Genomic DNA, 24,408 nt, shown 5'->3' on the forward strand with positions numbered 1-24,408 from the left:
GTATGGGCCTTTGCAGACCTCCTACCCGCTTGGTGGGGATGAGACAGCTGTGACTTTCCAAGTTTGTCTTTCATGGGTGAGGCTTGGGAGTAGGAGTCTTGCACTTTCAAATCTTGAAGCCGTATCTGTCACGGCCTCACCTGGAGCTAGTGCTGGCAGTGGAGCTGCTGTGGATGTTGCTGTGTGCATTGCTCCTGCCAGTGGGGATGCTTCTCTCCCTGGCAGCAAATGCATCACTTTGAGTTTTTACCCCATCCTCAAAATAGTCTCAGAGTAGAGAGGAGGGGTTTGCACAGCTGCTGGGGCTGCGAAACAAGCTGGGACGAGCTGTGGCCATCGATCAGCCATCCAAGACGTGGGCTGGGGAGAGCTGGCAAAGCATTGTGGAGTGACATTTTGAGTCAAAACCACAGCACCTCTAGGAGCAACTAATCTGTTCCTCCCCCTCAGCCCCTAACCCAAAAAAGCCACTTTGAAATGTTGCATTGAATTAAAAAACCCAAACAAACTCCTTCCCAATACTTTGCAAGGAGACGATCGTTGTAGCAGGGGCCTCTAGATGGCAACATCGACCTGAAGAGCTGCAAGTAGGAGCAGGGGCCCCGCCGAACCCGAGCAGCCTTGCCTGGGTAGGAGCCCCCAGGCCCAGCACCCAAAGTGAGGAACACGAATTGGTGCTGCCTTGGGCACCTTTCTACAGGGGCTGAGGACAGGGCCGGCCACCCAAGGGTGCCTGCACCCCGAAAACCTCCTAGACTGCAAACATCTTGTCCCGGTGCAGAGAGGTAGCAAAATGTTAAAGGGGTCTCTCTGCAGTGGAAACTCAATCGATGCTCTCAATACCTGCTCTGCGGATGCAGGGGAATAAGTGTCATGGTGGGTCTGTCGGCTCTGCGAGGTGGACACAGCTGTAGCTGCTGGCAGGTCTTTGTGCTGGGATCACCAACCAGCCTTTCACCCTCTGAGAGTCTATGGAAAGCTGTGAGGTACGCGATAGGAAACGGGCCGCTGCCTCATCATGCTCATCCCTGCTCTGCTGCCTGCCTGCCGTACGGCGAAGGCATTGGGCTTCGGTGTGGAGTTGGGAGCGCCAATACTTAGTTTAATGTTCAAAGGCTGTGCTAGAAATTGGGGATTTCTAGTAAATCGGGGTAAACTTTCTAGTGGTACCCTCCGTTCAAATGTCTTGCATGACACCAGAGACTAAAGCTTAAATTACTAAAGCTTAAATTACCCAGCTTTAACCACACGAGTAACTGAAGCAGCATAACCTTTGGGTGGGAACATCGGTGCAGCATGTCCTTACTGCAGCGTAACAGTGTGCTGCCGGAGGTCGTTGGGGTGGAAATGTCCTACTCCTGCCTGAAACAGGACGCACATTTTGTACAAAGCAGGGCCTGGGCTCCTCTTTTGCAAAGAGGGTTTAGCCTGTGCCCAGAGAGCTGCAAAGCTTAATTAAGATCCTTAAGAGGACAAAAGGTACTACATAAATTCAGGGGATTATTATAAATGTCACTGCGCTTTACAAGCTCTGGCAAAACTCACAGGAGGAATAACAAGACCTTTCACTTCACAGCCCTTCCTAGCAGGGCTACTTACAGCTTCATGCTTCAACATAGCAGCTGTAAAATGTTGACATTTATAATTAGATGTGCATAATAATCTCTTTATTCCTGAACTGAAAAGATAGGGTGTGTCTTGAAATGTTGGTTCCTCCTCTTCGCCGAGGATCCCCCTTATGGGGATTGCTCACGAAACCATCATTTGGTGAAATGTCTCAGAGCCTGGTTCGAAGAGGTACCGATCTTTGCAGCTGCCCCAGGGAGCTGTGGGCTGGGCACATGGTGAATAAAATCAAAGCCTCCGTGTGTTTTTAATCTGATTAGTTGATGATAATCCAGTAGTATCATGCAGCAAAAGCTGTCCAGCTTTATTAGGCAATCTCTTGTTTTAAGAGAACTGTACACAGGGGAGCATTCAGCTTTGGTGTTTCTGTTGAGGACTGGCACAATTGGGTGATTTTCGGTAGTTTTAGTCCTTTGTGAGGATAAGATTAATTTGGGGCTTGGACAGCTGGGGAGTGGTGGATTTTGGTCCTGTGGGTGCTATCAGCAGCTTTGGGCAGTCCCTCTGCCAGGGTGGTCGGTGGTGGAGGGGGCAAAGGGCTGACCAGGTCGGACCGGGGCTGAAGGTGGGGGATTGCCCCCGCGGTCCCGGACCACCGGGTCAGTCCCGGGTCGAGAACTGGCTACGTCCCAGCGGGGCCGGTCCCGGACCGCGTTGGCTCTCCAGCCAGGCCCCGTTCAAAGCGAGCCTCTTGCCCGGGAGCCCCAGGGGCATTCCCCGGTCCGGTGCGGGGCGGGAGCGGTGCCGGTGCGGCGCGCTGCCGCGGCCCTGCCCCTGCCTAAATCTGCCGGCGCATCACGGTGAGTGACAGCAGCCCCGGCCCTGCCCAGCCCGCACAACCCGCCGGGCTTTTCCAATCAGGCCGGGCCGGGGAGGGATTTCCTGCCGGGACGGGGCCAGCCCGAGCGGGACTTTGCCGAGCGCCGCGCCGCCCTGCGAGCCGGGCAGCCGGGACCGCGCCGCTCGGTCCGGTCCCGGTCCCGGTCCCGCTCCGCACGGCTCGGCAAGTTGCGGCTCGGCAAGTTGCTGCTCGGCTTGGCTCTGTACTTCTCGTCGTGGCTTGGTCCGGAACGGTACCGCACGGCGCGGTCCGGTTCGGTCCGGTGCGGCTCGGTTCGCCGCGGCTGGGAGCGCCGGTCAGGTGAGTGGGGCCGCCGGCTGCGGAACCCGCGGGGCTCGGGCCGCTCGTAGAAGCAACGGAGCGACCCGTCTCGGTGGGGGCAAAAATCCTCCCGAGCCCTCCCCGAAGGAGGGAGCGGCCCAGTCCGGGTCCCGGGGGTCTCGGGACGGGGGCGGTGGGGGGGACACGGAGACGCGACCGGTGCGCCCATCGCTGCCTGCCCGGCCGGCCTCGCTCCGGCGGCGGGCAGCGCGGGGCTTCCCGGGGGCCCCCCGGGGGAGGTGAGCTTCCCCCGCCCGCCCCTTCGGGACCCAGTCTCGGTGCCTACTGCTTTTTCGCATCTTTCCTTCTCCACTTACGTAATTGGTTTGTTGTTGTTTTGTTTTGTTTTGTTTTGTTTTCTCCTCCTCTCCCTCCTTTTTCCCGGCGCCGCCGTTGGCTGCGGGAATGTTTGGGATACTTTGGTTCTCCAGGTGGATTCCTGGGCTGGAGGCTCGGCTCTGCTCGGGTGGGAGGGATGTTTGCTGTTGCTTTTCCAGCTTTGTGAGTTTCTCAGATTTTACCTTCGCTGCTGCTCCTCTCTCGAGAGGCTGAAGAGGTGGAGGTCTGTATTTGGAGCGCTCGGTACCTCCAAGTTACTTGCTGAGCCTTGTGTGCTCCGGGAGAGGTAGAAGCAGCATGGGGCTGTTTTCTAAGTGAGGCCGTGGAGACTTTTTTTAATACACGAGTAAATAGTTTCAGCGCCCTCACGCTTGCTTTTTGTGAGTCCTTTTGAAGAGCAGCACAAAGTGGGATGCAGTGCCTAGGGTTAAATGAAATAGTTTTGAAAACGGTGTAACGCAGGAGGTTTCGGGAGGGGATTTGTTTGTGGCAAGAGGTTAGTCTGAGTCAAGTGGCTGAAACTTTGTTGTAATGTAGATAAGCTGGTGTGGGCGCTCTGGGATGGATGTGGGGAGGTGACAGCTGACCTCGGCAGGCACTGGCCTCAGTGCCTGGTACCAAGCCCCCAGGCAGCCCCAGTGCCGAGGGGCTCATCAGCTGAATGAACTGTGGGCCCCAGGGGAACAACGGTGGGGGGAGAACCCCTTAGCCTGGTGTGGGAATCTCAGCATCCCCTTGTCCCAGAAGCTAAGCCAGCACTGGAGCATCGCCTCTCCTGCTGCCCTGAATACCACTGCACCCTGGGGAGGGCTGGAGCATGGGGAGCCCATGGGGGGTCAGTGCTCATGGGCAGCTGCAGCTTCTAGCTTTACTGTGGGTGGGCTGAGCGACGCTGTGCCATGGGACGCCCCTTCTGTTTTTGCCCCCGAACCAGGCAGGACCTCTCTTCCCGCTGTTGCCTTCTCTCCCCTGTGGCTTCCATCCTCAAAACGGTGACCTCAATTGCTTGGAGGAAGCGACACCCGCTATTATATAAACGGCTGAGGGTGAGCACTCTGGGAAGGGAGGTGGCATGCCTGAGCCATGGCGGGGGAACTGGAGCCGGTTCCGATGCAGCCCGGATCGGCACAGGGGGAGTTGCAGGGTGATCTGGTGACGGCCTTGCAGCTGGCACGGCGTGTGCTCCCTGCCCTCCTGCGCACACGCTCCTCCCCGGGCCTTGGAGCAGCCTGCCAGATGCATGGCCCTGAACCAGGAGGGATTTTCTTGCCACCCAGTTTGCCCCCAGGCGCAGCGGGGGAGAGCGTGGGCTGGGAGGTGTGAACCGCTGCCACGGAACTCTATTCCCTCTCTGGGGTATCCCAGCTGGCCAGGATGTGGGCTTGATCCTGTTCTCCTGAGCATGGTTGTGCTGCTGAATTACACCCAGCTCCTTACTTGGGCCAGAGAGAGCTCATGTAGTAGTTAAAGACTGTCTTGGGTCCCAGGGCACTGAGCTTCACCGGTTATTTGGAGAGCGAGGGTGTACACCTGCATGCAAGGGGAATAGTGCCGGCCAGGCTGACTCACTCCCATGGGCTGCAGAGGACTTTGGCTAAACCTCTCCAGCTCCATCCCTTGGGTGCTGCCACCGGGAAAGGAGAGGGGGAGATGCTGTAGTGCCCCGAGCCCCATGTGCTGCCTTTATGGAGGGGACAGTGTGTGCGGCCCCAGGGGGATGGGGAAGGAGCTGTACTCCCGTCCCGCTCCTTGGCCACCCCCCAACAGCACCCTCGGGAGGTTTCTTCCACAGGTTCTTCCCTCTCCATTTAACACGAGGACGAGCCAAGTCCCGCCAGGACTAAATATAGTCAAAGTATTCGTTCTTCGGCGCGGATACAAAAGCTGTCGCGACGGAGACGGGAGGTAAATGGCCTTCGAGGGCTGACTCTGCTTTTCCCCTCTGCAGGTCCCGGGCTGCCACGCCAGGGCTCGGCCGTGCGCGGGGCTCCCCAGCGTGGCTGCAGCGCTGTCGCCAAGAGGAATGCTGAAACGAAGGGGCTAATGAGCACCAGAGAGGGAGGATCTATAACTTCCAGATGGCGACGAGCCCATAATCCCTTTGGGAAGAATTAGGGACTCATCAGCACAGCAGAGCCTGGCAAGGGGAGCAAAGCACGACACGTCTCGCTCCGGGAGCGCTGCGAGAGGCTGAGGGCATCCTGATGCCGACTGCACTGGCCGCCCTGCCCTGAGCCACCTGGCTTGGTCTTGCGGAGCTCTGGTGCTGCCAGGAGCCCGTCCCTAAGTGCTGAACTATTTCTCGTTTTAATTGATCGCATGTTCTCCAACCAAACCCCACCCGGGTCCTGCTCCTCCCGACGCAGAAATGGACTTCTGCCCTTAACAGAAAGACTTTCTCCTTCTGGTTTTTATGTCCCATGGGATTGTAAAGTATCTTTCTTGCTGGATTTCATCTCCCATCAAAGTGTGTTTTGAGGAATTAGGGGCTTATTCTCATGGCTCTATAAACCTCCAGGATCCGAGGGTCTCTGCCTTCTGTGCTGCCACTGCTCCCACCTGTCTGCGATGGGGCGAGAGCAGGAGCTAATCCAGGCCGTGAAGAACGGGGACGTACCCAGTGTGCAGAAACTGGTGGCCAAGATCAAGGCATCCAAGAGCAGTGAGTACACCGGTGCAGAGCTGTGGGCTCCCTCTCCCCGGCCGGGCACTGCTGCCTGTCCCAGTGTGCGAATCCTGGCAGCGGGCTCAGTGCCATCCAAGCCAGGGTGCAAGTGCTGGCTCTGAACCCTGGTGCATGAGTTATGCTGTGGCCAGAGGCAGGAGCGCAAGCGTAGCCCATGCGGATGAATGACCCCGCTGTAAGCGATCCTCCCTGCAGGGCTGGGGTTCCCCTTGGGCTCGGGGCCAGGAGCCCTGAAGCTTGGGCCACTGAGCAGGGATGGGTGAAGGGAAACAGCAGCGGTGGAGGGAGGCGAAGCCACTTGAGGGGGGGACGCTGCTACAAAGGGCCTTTAGCGATTGCCACTCGCTCCTGGCTGTATTTATCTTGTGAAAAATTATCATCCCAGCCAGTCAACTGGAACCAATCGTCAAGCCTTGAATTTCAGTCTGGTAATGTTTAACCCTTCAGCAGGGCTGTTTTCTTGCACATGTTCTCGGAAAGGTCAGTGGCAAGCATGGCTCGGAGCGAACGTCGGGCTCTTGGGGGTCCCCAAGGGCACTGGGGTCCTGCAGGCACCGCATGGGATCTGGAGGAGATGGGAAGGGTAGCAAGGTGGAGGAGCAGATAGTGGCCGGTGGCACGGTGCCCTTGTAGAGAGCTGAGCTCCTGGCTGCTTTTTGTGACCTAACGAGAGAAGAGTACTGGGAAAAGTAAATAAAAGGGCTCTCAGTGTGGTCGTGGTGGGGGGAAGGTGCACAGCACCTGCCTGGGCTGTGAGAGCTGCTCTGGGCTGGGGGGTGTGGGACCCCCTGCCAGGGCTGCATGTGGTGGGGGGTCTCATGGGTGTGTGTGGGAAAGCTGGAGGGGAAAAAACTGTCCTGGGGAAGGAGAGGGGAAAGTCAGGCAGGAGAAGAAGCTTTAAGGTTTCTTAGGAGCAGCTCAGAGAGGGGAAGCTGGTGCTGAGAAACGTGAGTTAGGCTGGGGATTATAAATGCTAGAAGGGCATCAACTCCCCTGGGTCAGCTACTGGAAAGCTTTGACTGGGGCCAAAACTTTGCAAGTCTGGACTGCTGGGCTTGCAGGAAGGCTGGGGGCCACCTCCACCCCAGAACAGGGGGTGCCTGGTGCCTGCTCTCTGGGTGAAGGGACTGGGTGCCATTGCCCACGCTTGCAGCTCAGGGACTGTGCCTGTGTGGGGTCCCTGAGCTGGAGTGAGAGAGGTTTGCCTGCGCAGGCGGGTTGAAGGACGCCTCCAAGGCAATGAATAACATCAGAATGTGAGCGTCCTGCTGGCTGATGCAGCCCCGTTCCCCTGAGCTGGTGTCCCACGGCCAGACGGTGTGGGCAGGCTGGGGTGCCCTTGGCTCTCTTCCTCCCGTGCACCTGGAGGGGTGAAGTTATACTTGTTTCCTCCAGTCCCTTCCAGTAACTCTCTCCCCGTGAAACCCTGTCTGTGTTTTCTCTCTGGCATCTTCCCCTCCCTCTAGCCGTGGGGCACCCACGTGAATGTGTGTGTTTAACTCCCCCGCTGCAGCGGCGTCAGCAGCTCCCTCTGCTTATTTTCATTTTATTCCTTTATAAGGAGGAGGGTGCAAAAAGCCCAGACCCCTGCAAGGCCACCGCTGCAAGCCCTCGGTGGGGCTCCCATGCTGGACCCACTGTGGAGGCTTGCCTGGTCCCAGGGGCTCGTCCCTGGCATGGAGGGCATCGCTGCTCCTCATCCCTTATGGTTCCCCCTCTCTCCTCTCGCCGATGCCATGTGAGCCGAGCATTTGCTGCATTTGCTGCTCATTAAAGCGCCTTTTCCATATGACAAGCTGAGATGCTGATTATATATATATTTTTTTCAAAATCCCTCTAAGAGTCCTTCTGCTGTCTCAGTGGATTGGGAGCTTGGTCGCTGTGATCAGCCCTCTGGGTCTTCCTGTGCCTAAAAAAGTCACTGCACGTAAGCAAAAATCAAGCGCCAGTCCCGGCAGCGGGAACTTCAGGGACACGTTGTTTAATATTCACCGTGCGCAGTCCTCCTCCCCGCGCAAGCGCTGCTGTACAAGTGGGTCACAGCACCTATTATTATAAGGCGGTGGGGCGGGCAGGGAGAAAGTTTTGGGGGCAGGAGCGGGAGGGGAAGGGCAGGCGAGGGCGGGCATCCTGCCTGTGGGAAGGGGACGTTGGGACGATGCTGTGGTCACTTCTGCAGCCAGGGAGGGGGTCTTCTCCGGGAGAGCCGGGCTGCTCCCGCTGAGCCAGCAGTGCTTTGCTGAGGTTCCCTGGCGCAGCAATAGAAACGTCCCGCTTTTTAATTTCCTTCTCTCTCTCCCTCTCTCCTCCCCTCTGCGTCGGAGCGCTGCAGAGTTTAATTGAAATTGTTAAACGACCCGTCACGGCTTTGGCCTTTCTCCCCAGCGATCAATCACGTCCCCGGCTTGGCCGTGCTCACCAACAATGCGCCAGTTGGCCGGGCCGGGGCGGCTGCCGCGGCACCGATGGGCTGGGGCTCCCAGGGGAGGCGAGAGGCAGAGCCCCCCTGCCGGCTGGGGCTCTCGTCTCTGGGAAGGGGTGACGGCTCCTGGAGCTGGACGGTGCCTAGCAAGGTTTGGGTGTCCCCATCCCGGCCGTGCGGGGCTAAGGGGTAGGGGCTGGGAGGATGCTGGGGTGATGCTGGTGGGTGGGGGGGGGGCGGCGATTCCCCTGTGATAGCCGTGGGCTGGAGGGAACTATGGAAGGCGACGGGAGCTGGACTTACTGTTTGTCTTCCTTGAGGGAGTGGTGAAGGTTTGTGTTTAAACGTGTGCGAAGTGCAAAGAAAGGGCAGCAGCTGAGCAAACTGGTGTTAAACTCTCAAGGACAGGGAGTAAAGCCCTGCCGGGGTTCAGCTGCTGCCTCGGGGAGGTTCGGCCGGCTTTGGCCAGCCACTTGCCCCGTTTCACTAGTGACTTACCTCATTTCACCAGCTATGTTGGGGCTTTCCAGACCTTGGATGTATCAAGGACAGGGGTGGGCGCCTGGGACTCAGCTCTGTCTGGGCTGTGACCTACCTAGCAAGTTGTTAAATGGTAGCAAAGCTTGCAGGGGGCCTTGGCTTTATCCCCGCGCCTGGGTTGGTGCCCCTCATTGCTGCATGCCGGCAGCACAAAGCACAGCGAATTTTTCTCAAGAGCGGTGCCGGCCCTCGGATGCTGCTGTCACCCATCCGGCTGGGCAGGAGTGGGACAGTGCTGCTCCGCATGCTGTGAGACTGCAGCAGGCAGATGTGGGATAACTTGCTCCCTCCCTCCCCCTTAAATTTCCTCCTAATCCCTAGTAGCTATTTCAGCTTAAGCCCCGAAGCGTGAGGTTTAATATCTCTCCTGTGATTTGTTAGCCTTTGCCACCAGCGCTCTGTGTCCCCGTCCTCTGCAGAAACACCCACCCTCCCTTCGTGTCCTGCCAGGCTTTTTCCTTCTCTCAGCGGCAGCGGGTCCACAGCTGTTCGGGGAAGAAGTTGATCCTTTTTGCAGTTTGGGGGTTATTTTGCAATGATGTTGGATGCGCCTTTGTGGCAGTCGGCAAGCCCGGCGTGCCGTCCCCCCTCACCGAGGAGGACCGTCCTCTTCTTCACTGCTGCTCCTGAGGGAAGTTTGTCCCAAGCTCTGGCTGCTCTGTGTGGTCTGGCTGCGGAAAAGAGCCAGGACCAGCCTCGGGCAGGATCCTTATCGTTTCAGGCTCTGTTACACCCGACGGCTTTCCCTGCTGGCGGTGGCGCAGGGATGTCTGGGCACCCTGCCTGCTCCGGTCCTGCCCCAGGCAGTGCAGGCGGCTGGACCCGGCTCTGCCACCAAGCCCAAGTGTGGCCCTGGCCACATCCCTTGAAGCCCAAGTTTCGAGGACGAGTTCCCAAGCGTCCTCGGCTGTGTCCTCCCCTCCTCTCCCCGCGCGCTGTAGGTCTGACGGGCTGGACCGGCTTCGCAGCCGCACGCCTGCTTGGAAAGGCCACGGGCACGCCTGCGGAGAGACGCCGAGAAACTCTGCCGAAACGGGCAAAACTCCCTCTTCCGCCGAGACCGAGCCAGGAGCGGGGCGAGGCGCCGTGCCCAGGGGAGCCCGGCTGGCGGCGGCCCCGTGCCGGGGACCCCACCGCCCCGCAGCCTGCCAAAACCTGCTTTTGAACCAGCCTGCGGTGGGTGGGTGGGAGGGGGAGAAAAGAGGCTTCAAAGGCTCCGGCGAGCGTGGCGGCTGTGGGGATGGATGGTGGCGGGGCTGCAGCTGCGCAGCACGGGGGGGGTCCATCCTTCCTTCCTCCTCCTGCAGGATGGGGGTATTCTCCGATAGCCTGGTGTTTGCTTGGTGGGTTTTCCCATCCACATCCTGGTTGTCCCAGCTCATGGAGGGGTTTAGCCCCTTTTTTCTTCACCTCTGTCCCCAGGAAGGAAAAGCCCCCGCGCAGGCAGCAGTGGTGAAAGGAGTGAATGGGTAGTTGCTTTTCAAAGCTGGCCTCTAACGGGTGTTGTGTTTGGAAAGGGGCCCGGCTGCTGCCGGTGTGCCCAGAGCTGGGGAAAGCGTCACCGTGCCGAGCGTGGGAGATAAGGCACGAGCAAACAGTGTCACACAGGGAGATGGAGGAGGCTGTGCTAAGCATCGCACAGCTTCCTCGGGGCGCCCAGCCCTGCGCCCCTCTGCACCCAATCTCCCCATGTCCCGGGTCTGTATTTCTGTCCCCAGCCTCTGAAAACCCGTTGGCAGGGCAGCCTGTGGCTCCTTGCTGTCAGCCTAGGCTACCTGCAGCTGCCTTTTCCCTGCCTGGGTAAAAGAGTAGGGGGGGAAAAGGGCTAATTCTGGGGAAGGGGATGAGCGTGGGGTCTGTTGGGGCGACTCCAGGCCATGCTACCTTCCCTTGGGGATGGCCGGGCAGCACTGGGGTGTCCCAGGGACTTGGCAGTCTCTCAGCGGGATGCGGAGCTCCCTCAGGGCCGTGGACGGAACCAGGCTGGCGGCCGTCTCCAGTGTTGCAGGCAGGAGGCTGAGGTTTGGGGCAGGAGGGGGATTTCCATCCTTCAGGCACTTTCCAGTGACTTGGCCCAGACCGGGGGCTCGGCTCCCCCTTCCTGAGGGCTGCGGAGGCTGTTTTGGCTGCCTGACCCAGAAACACGGGACGATTTGGATGATGGCAGCTCGAAGGCAGACAGGGAGGGCAGCCCCGAGCCATGGGACGGCATGTGCCTGGCTGCCGGCGGCACACGGCTGCCGTAACGGGGACGGTGCTCCCCAGGGCTGCACCCAGGCAGGGAAGGAGGGAACACAGCAAGGACACTGCTGGCACAGGCGTCCCGTCCTCCGTATGGGGTCGGGGACGTGCTGGGGGCATGGGGCTGGTTGCAGGCAGGAGAGGGGGAGCTGGTGGATAAAGACTTTCCAGGTGGCAGTGACCTATGCAAAAAGGCAGTCAGCCCCACAGGTTTGAGGATGCTGTGTGCACGCTGCTGGCACTCCCCAGCTTTCTACCATACGGGAGAGGAAGTTGCTTTTAGGTGAAAACATCATCACGCTCTTCCTCCTCCTCGTTCCCCTACAGGGCTGCTGGGTCCAAAGATCTTGGCTGCGACCTAGAAAGGCGTTGCAGCATTGTCCCCGTTTAGGACAAGTGGGTCCCTGTGGACCATGGCGGCATCACCAGCATCACTCCTGCCACCTCTCTGTCAGGATCCCAGTGCTGCAAGAAGGTTTCCCTGGGAAGGGGGGAGTGAATTATCGGATCCCAGCAGCGATCGACAGCATCTCCCATGGAAGACGGTTTCCAGCCGGCCGGGAGCGCGCTACCGCGCGCTCCCGGCCGGCTGGAAACCGTCTTCCATGCAGCATTGCCCCAGCAAGAGTTAAAAGAGGGGCTGGATGCCGTGCGTGTGTGTGTGCATGCACGCGCCCTGCTTTGTTTTTAAAAGCGCCTCGGCTGGCCTGGCCCCCCGCCAGACCCAGGGCCCGCCGCTGGCAAAAACTCCAGCAAAGGAGTATGAAAGGGGCAGAAACTAAATAACAATAAACCACCTTTTTCTGGCTGCTCCAGCAGGCGAGGGGGTGGGGAGGAGCTGTAAGCACTCCGGCTCCCCCAAATCCCATCCTGGCTTCCCCAAAAAATCATGCCTGGGTTGGAGAGGGAGGGACCTGCTCGAACCTTGGGGCTGCAACATCTCCTGGGCCTTGCTGAGGTGTCCCGGTGAGTCACAGACCTGTCTGGAGATGCCCAAGCTGCTTGGAAACGGCTCTGCCGGGATGATCTTTACCCTCCCGGGGAAGGGCTGGCCACCCTCACCCATCCCTGGCTCCCGCGGGATGCCCGGGGCTGCGGCAGCCTGTGCCTGGGGTAGGTGCGCAGGCACCCCGAGCCATTTGCAACCCCGGGGAGAAAGGCCGGAGCTGCAACCGAGCACAGCTTCGATGGCAAGATAAGGGAGCAGGGAGAACCTGCGCGCGCCGCAGGTATGCGGCTCCCGCAGCATCCCAGGCCTGGTGCAACACGTCCGGCTGCGCTTCCGCCAAGCCCTGCCAGCGCCGCTCCCCCGCCGGGCCCCAGCCAAGGCTGCGCAGAGAGCACGTGGCCCCTGGCGCTGCCGCCGTGCCCGGACCCCCACCTCGACCTCCTCTGGGTGCCATCCCGGGAGCCAGAGCCTGTATCGGCGGACCCCGGTGGGCGGCTGTGCCGCGAGGGGTGAAAACTCCCGGGGTTTCGTAACGCTGCCGTCGGTCGCCGGCACGGCTGGTTGCGTAAGGCGCCCCGGCTGCTTGCGAAAGGGAGTCGGCGAGCGCGGCGTGGGCGACGGGTGCCCAGCGCGGAGGTGCCCCCGGCAGCGGGGCTGACTCGGGCTCTCCCACCCGCTTTGCAGGTGCCTTTTGCCCCACCTTGGAGTGTTGGTCCCAGGGTCTGGCTGGCTCCCTGCCCTCGCTCCCCGCCTTGAGCAGCCCATCTCGGGGCATCGTCTTGTTTCTTTGCTGGGACGGGCATGGCTAAGCCTGAAGGGGGTTTTCTAGCTGGAGCTGAATTGGGTGCAAACAGCAAAAGGGAGACCGTGGATTGGGAGCCCCGTGGACCTTCTCCCCTCCTGTGGGTGTCCTCTCTCCCCGGGCAGGACATCCAACTCACAGCCTGCGTGGGCCCTTGGGGACCTCCCCGGATGCGTCCCCACCATGGCGAGGCCACGTGAGCACCACTTGCCTCGTCAGCCTCCAAAAAGGGCCAGAGTCCTCCCTGGTGGCTAATCATTGCTGATGCGGGGGATGCGGGTACGTGGTGAGCCCAGCTACCAGCGTGGGGGCTGGCACAGCCGTGGCAGCGGGGATTGCTCTGGTCGGTCGGTCTGAAGCACCTCAGGTTTGGTTTTGTTGGGCTGACGCAGGTGGGAAGGGCTGCATGAGCCCTCCTGCCTTCCCTGAATAAGCACCCGCTAATCCTGGTGGGTTTAAAAGAAGGGAAACGCTCCTCCTTGCAGGGGAAGAGGCTCCTGCACAGATAGAGGAGCTGCCTCTGACCCTGCTCTGTGTCTCCAAACCCCGAGGGCTGCTCAAGCCTCAGGGGAGCCCTCAGCTTCCTCCTCAGCGGTGCTGTGGCACAGGCAGCTCCCTGTCTCGGAGCATCTGTCCCACTGGTTATATTTAGCAGCACGTGCTGGGCTGCACATAGATGTCCTGGAGCTGCTCCTCCATTCCCTCCACCCCAATCCTGGTGTGGACATGGTCGGGTCCAGCTCTGAGCCCCCAAAGTCATGGTTCTCCTCTGTCCTGCTGCAGCCCGCTCCGAACACCTGCGGCTTTGCAGGGCCGAATTCACACCGGGTGTCGATGTCACCCGTGAGTATTGTCCTGGATAAACATCTCCTCCCAGGAGCAGTGCACGTGGGTGCCTCTGCTCATCCGGGGACAACTTGGGCACTCGGATGGGGATCGGCACGTGGCCGTCAGCCCCCTGAGCCCCCACACGTGGCCGGCCACGTGCTTGCAAAGCCAGCGCCTCGTCGGCCGGGAAGGGACATGCAGCTTCCAGGGCTGGTTTGCTCTCCCAGTGCTTTCCCAGCAGGGTTGGCACGGCTCAGAAAGCCGTTTACTGGCGGGGCCTGGGGGTGAGGCAAACTGCCGTGATTCCCTGACCGGGGTGGGGGGCACAGGGTGCCGCAGGAGGGGTGGCACGGTGCAAGAAGGGGTGCCATTTCCTACGAAAAGGAGCCGAGGGAGGTGGGGGGACAATTTTTTCCCCTGTCCAACCCCATCTTTCCCCCCCGTCACCCCGCCCCGTGGTGCTGCGAGGCAGCAGGCAGGGGTTTCTGCGCTCAGCTCCCATGTCCTGCCTCCTCCGCCAACTCGGGCTTGCCGGGGCCGTTCCCGACACGCACCCGCCGTGCTGGAAAGGCGTAAACAGATCGGGTTGCCGGCAGGGGTCCAGGGAGCGGGCAGGCCTTGGCTTGCATCCCACCACTGCTCGGTCGTGCTGGGGTGTGGGGAGCGCCGAGGCGGGGGGACGGGATGGAGGGGGCCGACCTGGCGGTGGGGTCCCCGCGGGAAACTGGGCACGACCTTGGTTTCGCGAGGGGATGGGGATGCTCCCCCTGCCTCAGTTTACCTCTGGTGCTAAGGTAGGCCTGCTCTTTAGGGGTTTGGAGGTTTTGATGTGCTGCCCCGCAACCCCCTTCCCCGTCCCTGTGTGGAAAGCTGCTGACCAGAGCTCACCCTGGACTGGGGGTCCTTAGATCCAACCCCCCCCTTATCCATCACAGTTGTATTCTGATGCCTTTGACCTTGCTGTAAATCAGCCCTTGTCCCTCCTGTAGTGCGTGGGGGGACGGGGCTGCTCCATGTCGCCCTTGTCCCCAGCTGGTCCCCGAGCAGCTGCCGGCCGGCTCCAGTGCCTGGGCTGGGCGATGGGAGGAACTTGCCACCCTCCCTGCCGGCCCTGGAGCAGCTGGGATGAGGGGAGGGGGGCAGGAACGCAGCACCCGGAATAACTCGGCAGCCGCCGAGGCCCCCATCGGGATGGCGAGACGGGCGTGGGGTCCTGGTGCAGGTTCCTGCTTCCACCACGAGGATGGGGAGATGCCTCTCCTGGGACATACAGCGTCACCGGCTGCTAAGTGCATTTATTGACAATTGCTGCTTCCACCTGGGGACACGCAGGGTGGTGCAGGGTGTCGTAGTGATAGAGCTGTCGTGTCCCTCTCCTGTACCCTGCAGATGGGGTCCCGGGGGAATCCTTCACTGCTGCAGCTGGACGAAAACATTCCGCTCCAGCCAAGGCACAAGAAAAGCGCCACCGGCCAGATGCTCAGCAGGATTTTGGCGATGGCTTCTCCCACTTTGTGGCATTGCCCGGCAAGCCAGAAACCTGGGCGGGCAGCCAGAGGGTCTGACCCGGCTGGCAAAGAGCCCTCACACTGGGTGCAGGCAAAGCCACGCTGCCCTCCCTGGCCTTGGCAGGGAAAGGAGAGAGCAGCGGTGGGTTCATCTCTCTCGAGCTGCTTGTCCCAGGCTGGATGGAGCTTGGCTCGTGCCCGCTGGGGACGGACCTGTCCCTCTCTCCTTCCTACTGGCAGCAGCATGGAGCAGCCGGGCAGTTCCCGCTTGCTTTGGTGGGCGACCTTGCGCAGCAGATGGGAGCAGCAAGGAGAGATGGGTGCCCTCTGTGCCCTTGCTACCACCGGAGAGGGGATTTGGAGAGGGATCCTTCCCATTCCTCATGGCTTGGGAGCACCGAGCAGCCACTGCTGGGTGAGATCCTCTTTCTCTTTCCCAATGCAGATGCCATGAATGGCTGCAGCACCATGGCATCTGCGGGAGCAGTTGCCCATCCAGCATCCCTTGGGACCAGCAGGAGCCGGAGGCCACGTTTTGGCTCTGTCCAGGAGGGAAGGAAATGGTTTGCTCAAGCTGCTCGGATCTGGGCTGCAATTCAGGTGGAGCCGGATAGCCTGTGCATCGTTTGCTGGAAGGCGGCTGTAGGAAGGAAAGAGCTTCTCATTTTGGTTTGGCAGTAGAGGGTAGAGGCAGCAGCCCCCCAGAAGTGGAAATCCTTGGTTCACAGGGAGGAAAACCCAGTCCCCAGGCAGCATCTGCCCCGTCTCTGCAGAGACTGGGCTGTGTGCATCCCGGGGGATCCCGCTGGCACGTCCCTGAGCGGGCTGGCGGCAGCAGCGGCTCCTGGGGTCAGAGTTGAGGAAAGGCATCCGCAAGGTATTTTTAACTGTGTGTGACTCCAAACCCCGGCTGCGCAGCTGCCAGCAGCGGTCTGAGGTTAGTCCTCGGCTGCCGACAGTTGATTGCCTACGGGCTGGGGGGGGGGGGGGGCTTTGGGGAAAATTCGGTTCCCGGTCACTGGGGCCTCGGGAAGGAGTGACAGCACTTGAACCATTGACCTTCTGAGTGACCTCGGGCGAGTGGCTTCACCTCCCGGTGCCTCCCCTCCCATCCTGTGTGTGCCTTGCCTAGATTAGAGCATCCAGGGTGGGGACAGCCGCTCTGTCCACCCCAGGAGCGCCTGCTCCGGGCGCACGGTAGCTTGCCGGGGGCCAAAGCGGGAGGATGTTACAGGATTTCCAGCGGCCGCATCATCGTGTGCTTCAAGTACCGGCTCCACTGGCCGGAGCAGCTCCCAGATGCTGGCTGCCACATGTGGGTACCAGGCTGGCAGTGATGGGGACAGAGTGCTGTAGGGCCATGGCAGCCCTGTACCCCAGCCTCCGCCTTGGCCTGCCACCCCCAGGAGCTGCATGATTTGCTGCAGCCATCCAAGCTGCAGCAGAAGGCTGGATCCTCGTTTCACTTCCTTGAGCTCGCGGGGTTTTGCTGGCCGCTCTTGGCTGCTCTAATTTTTATCTGGGGCTCATTGTTAGAACCATAAAATAAATAGCTACGTGCTCCTTTTGAGCGTCAAAACCCTCCAGGTGTAGGTGGGTTGCTGCGTCCCTGCCCGCCCTCCCTAATTAACTGTTGCTCAGCAAATCCAGACTTACTGACCTGCCATAATCTTCCTGTGCAAGGCAAGCCCTTTGGCTGCTGGCTCCTGCCGCTCGCCTCTCATGTCCCCCCTAGCCTCTCATGTCCCCCGTGAGCCCGTATCATGTTCACAGCCCTGGGCACGCGATGGAAAATGGTACCCTGGCAAGCAGCATCCCCCCGTGCAGGGCTGCCAAGGTTGTTTTCCTCGCTGGCAGCTCCCTCCGTGCCCGCGCTCACGCTGCTCTCACTGTCCCCCCGCATCCTGCTTCCCCTCTTTCTTCCTCCCATTGACCGTCTGCCGGTTGGATTATTTTTCCCCAGATGCTGCAGTCTGCAATTTTCCTGGGTTGAATCTGCATGGGTTTGTTCTCCTAATCCTTCTAAGTCCCTTTTGCGTTATTTCTGCCCTCGTTGATCTGTCGAGCATCCTCCACAGATTATATTAATGCACTATTTGCATTAATCGTGTTAATGAGAATGCTGAGGGTGTCTGTAGGTGCAGCCCCTTTGCCTGGGTACCTGGGGGTCACCAGGGCCCTGCAGCCCCTTTCCCAGCTCCCAGGGGAACCAGTTGGAACCAGTATGGAACCAGTTGAACGGGAGCCAAGGTGCGCTGCTAATGCTGGACCAGATGTTCTGCTGGTCCCCATGTCCTGCAGCCCATGGGTGGCTCTTGGCCCTGTGGTGAGCCCGGTGATGCACTGCGGGCGCAGGCAGAGCTCGGGCTTGGCCGCCAGCCCCCGCCGCTATCGCCCCATCTCTTCCCGCTCGGGAGGCGTCCTGTCCTTTCGGAAGGATGGGGGAAATGGAAAAGGCTCCACCTCTTCCCTGGGCAAATACAGCTCCTCTGAGTTCATATCCTGGAGAGCGGAATAGCCAGGTCCCAGCAGGGACGGTGACTTCACCTCCCGGTAACACGTTTCTCCGGCCAGCTGGGAAAGGAGCCCTTGTATCTCTGAAGGAGCCGCCCGGCTTCCCCCACCCAAAGCCTTTCCCAGCTGTTCCTTCCCATCCTGGCCAGGGCTGGGGGATGTGATTTCGATTCCATGGGGCAAATGTTACTGCTACGAGTGTTACTGCTCCCCCTTGCTGGGGGGGCCGGGCTGAGATGCATTGCTTTGGGGTAGGCAGCTGCTGCGAACCCCCAAATTATTGCGAGGAAGGGGAGCAAGCGCCGTTCATCCCACCATGCAGCTGAGATCCTTCTGGGGGCCTGAAACTCAAACCAGGAGCACACGTTTGGCTTTTGCAAGGGGTGAATCTAGCCCCAAAGGACTCCTGTGATGCTGTTTCCCCACCTTGGTGTTTGCCCCCTCCATCCTCGCTGTGGCCGACAAACCTTGGGGGCGAGAGGCAAGAGCTGCACCTTCTTCCCAGCTGCATGGATGGGGACAGGGTTTCCGACTCTGCTTTTCCTTTCATTGTTCTGGGAGCCCTCGCTTTGAATAAGCTGCCTGTTTTTTCCTGCTTTGCTTGGGGGGGGAAGCAGTGGGGGGGAAATTGGGGGTCTGGCTGGTGGTCCCAGAGCAGCTGGGCTGGGGTGAGTGATTGATGTCTGTGCTGTGTAGGGATGCTGCCCCTGCTCCCTCCTGCTGCCAACCTCTTTAAAAAACTTAATTGTTGGATTTTCCCTGGGAGAAAGGCTCCCAGCCTCTCCCAAAGAAGGGAAAAGGCTCGCAGTTGATTCCATGGTCCTGCTGCCATGTCCCCAAACTCTCCCCTTCACCTGTCGTGGGTCCCCAGCCCAGCCCAGGGAGGAAGGCAGATGCCTTGGACCTCTCAAACTCCTCTGCCTTTGCCATCACCTGCCTTCACCATCATCCACCATCATATCTGAACATGTTGCAGGAAGGGAGAGCTTAGAGAAGGAGAAAGCACAGATGAGGGAGGCAGAGCTGCCAGAGGAGACTTAGACATGCCATTGGCAGAGACAACTTGGTGGCAGGGATAACTTGGGTTCTGTGTGGCTGTAAGCCCTAACATTTGGGGTTCAAGCCAGGGGTAAATGGTGGAGGCTGTTGAGGTTAGAGACAAGCAGTCTGTGTTTTGGCATGGGGATGCTCACAGTGCAGGGATGCTGTGTCAGCCCTTGGGATGCTGTGAGGAGCCACCGGGAGTTCAGCTCCTGGCAGGTTGCTGCTGGGATTATTCCAGCTGGACCTGGGCTGCCAAAACCAGGAGTGGGGCTTGGGTGCGACAGCCGTCGCACAGCCTGTGCAGTACCAAAGCAGGCAGGGCCCTGGCCAGGTCTTGTGTGTCTCACACCTGGGTTTGGTATGTTTTTCAAGGGACAAAGACACCAATTATTCTCAAGGAGTTGCCAGACGCTAGCATAGGAAAAGATAAGGGGCTGCCTGCTGTCGCGCTCACCCATCGCTGCCAGTTTGCCCTGTGTTGATGGGAATCTGCCTCCCTGATTGCAGCTTCCCCATCCCTGCCAGTTAACCCAGTGGCTTTGACCCAGTCAGACCCACCCCGCAGTGTCTGGCTTGGTGGAGGACCTGTTAGTCGGCGTTGGTGGGGAGCCTATTCCCCTGTCCGCAGGGATGCTGCGAAGCTTCAAACCGTGGTACAGATGGCCATTTTTGGGCAGGAAAACACCCACGGCATTTGGACACCCGTGGCATTTGGATGCAGGGATGGGTGCTCGGCCAGGTATCCCAGTTGGCAGCACCCTGGGAACCAAAGTCACCCACCATAACCATGGGGGAAATAGGGGGGCCCCTGCCTGCCCGGGGAGCTGGGCACAGCGCTGGACTCAGCGTTTGGGGTGCGGGCTGGTGGCTATGGCAGGCAGCCAGGGTCAGGAGCCAACCTCTGTCCCAAGCTTGCTGGGCAACTTTGGTTGAGTTTCTTAATGTCTCTGTGGCCAAGCTCCTTCCCTATCAAAGTGGGCGAATCTCTTCTGAACCTATTGGGAAACTGCACCTGAAGCAGCCAGTTTGCCGGGAGGCTGCGCTGGGAGGAGCCGGGTGTGGGTGGCCGCAGCAGACGTGCCTGTGGACAGAGGAGCGACAGGGAAGGCTGATTCCTGCAGAAGAGGGATGGACGTCACCTCTTTGGGTCTCGATTTTGGGTGAGACGTTGAGTCTCTACTGAGCCCCAGCATGAACCCACTGTATACCAAGGCAGGGCCACCCCAGGCTGTCAGTGCAGGTCGAGGCCAGGCAGGGCAGGTCGGGTGAAGCTGCCGCCTCCAGCCCCGGGAGGCTGCCACCACCATCGGAGACGGCTGGTGCTCTACAGGATCACAGCTGATTAGCTCCTCCAGCTGGTTTATTGGCTTAGTGGTGACAGTTCCCAGGTGGATTTTATTTTCCCAAGAGGGTATGCGCATGTATTTGGTGTATCCAGAGGACACGGGCCTTCTCCCACCACCCGGGGCAGCAGGATGCTGTTCCTGCAGTGCCCAGACAGAGTATCCCTGTGTGCAAGGTACCCGTGGCTGGATGTTCAGGGATGCTTGTGGTGCAGGGACACTCAGGCTGGATGTTAAGGGATGCTCGTGATACAGGGACGCTCAGACCCACAGTGCGGGGAGGCTCATGGCATGGGAATACTTGCAGCCAGCGGCGTGGGAATGTGATTTCCCAGGGCAAGGGGAAGGGACGGGGGTCTGTGACACAGGACCAGCAGAAAGGTGTGTTTTTTCAAGACGTCTCTGGTGAGGAGGTGGGTCTCCAGTTACAGATCTGTCTGTTCTGCACAGAGACAAAGGCTTGCAGTGGAGGAGCTCTGCTGTGGCTGCACCGGGTGGACAAAACTGGGGGGTTCGCAACAAAAGCACTGCTTTCTGGAGCCTGACTCTCCATGTGAGAGCCAGGGCAGGAGTCTCCAAGGGGCGCTTTGTGGGGGGACACAGGATATTTGGGCATTACCTTCCCCAGCCAAACCCCAGCAAGCGTGTGTCGCTCCTTTCTGGTGAGTGGTTCAGCGCTTCGGAGGGATCGTGTCCATCTCTGAGACCTCGGGGAGAAGCCCAAGGGTGTCCCTGTGGGGACGAGGTCTCTGGTGAAGGGCACAGGGTGATGCAGGGTGCCCGGTGTGCTGGCTTAGGGGATGCCGGCTGGGCTGGGCGAGGGCACGCCTGGCTCCACGCAGCCGGCACAGCCGGCGCCAGGCGAGCGCCCCGGGGGGTTAAATACGGGTTTGGGGCAGGCCGGCTGCCAACGGTGCGGGTGAGGCACCCGCCCTGGCCGGTTGCTTCCCGGGTGCCCCCTGCACCCCGCAGGGAGCTCAGCCTGGCTTGGCATCCCCGCCATGGGGGTGCAGCCCAGCCCCACGGGGAAACTGAGGCACCGGGTGCAGCATGACAGAGGGGGCTGCTTGGCCGGGGGGAGCTGGATGGAAACGTGCCGAGCGGGGCTGCACCATCCCGGCCCCCTCTGCCAGCGAGGATCTGAAAGGCCGAGGGCCGGCAATTTCCCCCGAGGGTCCCCGAGGGTCTCGGCCCCGTCTGGTGAGCGGGCGGCCGCACCGCCTTTGCCACGGCCGGCGTCCGGCGGAGCGCGCGGGCCCTACATTTGTAAGCAATTTGCCGGAGTGCTCCAGAGGTGCTTCCCGCCTGCCGCTTGGCAGCCAGACGCCGCACAGAAGCTCGCCGGCTCCCTCGAGGCCTCGCTCGGCCCCGGCCCCGCGCTGCCGAGCCTCGTCCTGCCCAGGCAGGCGCCGGCAAACGTGCTGGAGAAGGGGGGCAGAGCGTGGTGGGGGCCCGGCAGGACCCCTTGGAGGGGTCACGTTGGGGAGCGGGGCCGAGCAGGGGGAACCCACGGGTGGAGTTAACCCTCAGGGTGCACCAAGCCGGGTTTTCCCCTGGAAATATCTCCTTCAAGGCTTTTTTGCATTTTGGCGCTGGATCCGTGTTTTTCCGGGTTGATCTTCCTGGGATGTGAGTGTGCTCCCAGCGGGGAGCTGGGGGGTGCGGATCAGGCCCGTGAGCGTTCCCGCCCTGGTGCAAACCCAAAAGAGGTGACGATGCGGCTGGGAAGGGTCCAGCCACCCCATCCCAATGCAGTGTCTGGATCAGCCCCAGCTCCGCAGCCCTTTCCCTGCCCGGCTCTGCGGTCTCCCAGCCAGAGCCGCACCTCCGAACCAGCCGGTCTGGGAGGGCTGTGGGATTGGGAACAGCTTGGCCCGGCCTCTGCCAAGCCCCAAAACGTCTGGGCGGGAAAGGCCAGGGAGCCTGGAACTGCCAGGGCACCGACAGGGAGAGAAGAGGCTGAAGAAATGGGGAGAAAAATGGGGGAATTGGTCAAAAGGAGCACATGGATGGAATGAGGAAGAGGGATGCAGGGAAGCGTCCCATCACTCGCCTCCCTGTCACCGCGTCCCCAGGAGCATGACGGGGGCTGGCGGCACCCCCTTGGCAGCCCTCGTGCTGCCCCGCTGCTTCACCCCATCCTGGTGCTGGCTGCCCGCTGAGGCAGGGCTGCCTTTGGGGTTGCTTTGCCAGCCCCGCGTGCTGTCCAGTGCAGAGGTGTGCAGCAGGACGGCGCTGGCGAAGGGGTCCCGGCTGCCTGGCTGTGCTGTTTTCCCCTCCATCCCTCCGCTCTTGTTTGCTTGTGCCTTCGTGCCCATGGTGCCAGGGTGCTTGGCCCCTTTCCTACCTGTGCTTTCCCTTCCAGCCTGGCTACAAACCCTCCAGCTCTCTAAGCACTGATTTACCCAGCTACAAACCGGGGACTAACTCTTTCCCTTCCTGCCCGAGGTGGATATGAGAGTTACTGAATTCACGTTTGGGAAGAGCTCCAAAGGGAATGCTGCTCCTGACTCCGCTTTTTGGGACCTGCTGCTTTCCGAGCCACCCACGCCGTGTCCGCGTGGTCCTGCCCTGCATCCTGACCTTGCCGGGCTGCTGGAGCAGGGAACTAATTTGAGGAATGTTGCTCAGGGAGAGGAGCAGAGACACAGGCATCTTGCCGTGCAGATGCTGACAGCTGCCTCCTGGGGCCAGGGAGCGGGCAGGGACACCCACTGTGTCCTGGGACACCCACTGCATCCCATCCTTGCTTACTGGACCCCACTGGCCAGCCCGGTCCCCTTGTAGGAGGGGATCAGGGATGGGATTTTGGGGTGAGCTTTCCCTCTTCAAATAGTGACCATTGCTCAACTCCAGGACCAGCCCCCGGGGGCTGTGGGATGTTTCTGCCTCTTTCGGATGTGTTTGTGCTCAGTGGGCATCTCCAGCCAGCCCTAATCTTGCCGGCATTGCCTGCCCACTCCGCTCTGCTGCCCGGCTCACACGGTTCAGGCTCTGCCATTCCTGCCGTGGGTAAGGACCCTTCCTCTTCCTCCTCCCCACCCTTTCTCAGCAGCAAACCCCGTGGCAATTTTCAGCTGCAGCTGATGGGAGCAAACCTGCATTGGCCTTCAGTTCCCACCACACAGAGCATCCTTTAAAAACACCTATTTATAAATCCTGACTAAAAGGCAGGGGGGCTGGGGGATCGCTCAAAGAGCAGGAGGTGATGGCTCCACGGGCATTGCCTACAGCTTAGTGGAACCCGTTGTTTATTTTTAATTTTATCTTGATTGCATCCTTTGGAAATCCCCCAGGAGCAAACTCTTCCCAGCTCTTCCTGCTCCCTGCTTGCAGGATCCGTCTCAAGACTTTTGGATGGGCAGGATGAGGCCTTTGCCCACCACTGACAACCCCATTCCTGGCTCTGCCATATGCCCCAAGCGTGATCCTGACTCCGAGAAAGAGGCACCAGGGGGCTTGGTGGTTATGGTCGCTCCACGACTCCGATCAGAAGTGGCCAGTTTACAAGTGAAATGTTATTTTTTCCTGGCTGGTGGGGCTGAGGGAAGTGGCTTGTCCTTGACAGAAACCGCAGATCCTGGGCTCTCGGGCAATACGGGGCTGGGAGGGAAAAGTGGGAGCTCTGCGAAGTGATGGCTTTGGGAGCCCGTTCCTTTGGGAAGGGCTTTCGGGTTGGCAGAGATGCTTGCTGCCATTCTGAAGATGAACAGCCCCTGGAAGAGGTAATTAGGGTGATCCTGTCCTGATCCCCTCAGCTGTGGCAACAAGTCAGGAGTCCTTCACCAGCAGCCACTCCAAGCCCATTTTGCGTTAATTAGGCTGTTTACAAAACACTGTAAATTGCAGTAATGAACGCACCATTCCTTGGTTTCCTTTAATTATCCATTTGCATGATGAACGAGCCGGCCCCCTCTTCAGCTCTCCTTTCAGGCAGAGGGGCCATGCAGCAGAGTATGGCTTTGTATGGGATCTGCCATGCGAGGTGGGCAGAGACCTTGGGAGAGGAGGAAAAGAGAAGGGAATGGAGGAGGAGAGGGAGCTGCAGCCCCTGAGATCTGCCCAGCTGTGAGGGAGGGGGCTCCTTCCCCAGGACCCCACCACGTTTTAGTGGGGTTTGAGCAGCTGTTTCACCCCGGGCTGGGAGCCTGGCTCTCAGACTTTGATTTTTCATAGGAAACAGCCCAGAAACCTTTCAAAGCATTTAATCCTCCCCAGCTCGGCGATGGGGCTGCCTGGAAAGGCAGAGGAGGAGCGGCGGCATTTCTTGCCCCCTGCATACCTTCCCCTTTCTTTCCCTTTTGACTTGGCGGATGAATTCCAGAGATGTTAATCCGCTCTCAACCCCTCGGTGAAGAATAAAACGTCCTCTCTGTGTGGGAGGAAGGAATTCATTCGAATTAA

The 24,408-nt window shown here is 60.0% G+C and overlaps 1 protein-coding gene across 1 annotated transcript in view; it reads left to right on the top strand.

The window, feature by feature from the left end:
- The first annotated feature begins 2,527 nt into the window (after window positions 1-2,527).
- Window positions 2,528-24,408, top strand: part of CASKIN2 (CASK interacting protein 2) — a 35,744-nt gene continuing 13,863 nt past the window's right edge. Inside the window, 2 exon segments of the mRNA XM_030013029.1 lie at window positions 2,528-2,767; window positions 5,076-5,789. Of these exon segments, the coding sequence (XP_029868889.1) occupies window positions 5,696-5,789 (94 nt within the window). The 5' untranslated portion in view covers window positions 2,528-2,767; window positions 5,076-5,695.

The sequence above is a fragment of the Aquila chrysaetos genome, chromosome 5, assembly GCF_900496995.4.
Source record: "Aquila chrysaetos chrysaetos chromosome 5, bAquChr1.4, whole genome shotgun sequence".
Classification (NCBI taxonomy): domain Eukaryota; kingdom Metazoa; phylum Chordata; class Aves; order Accipitriformes; family Accipitridae; genus Aquila; species Aquila chrysaetos.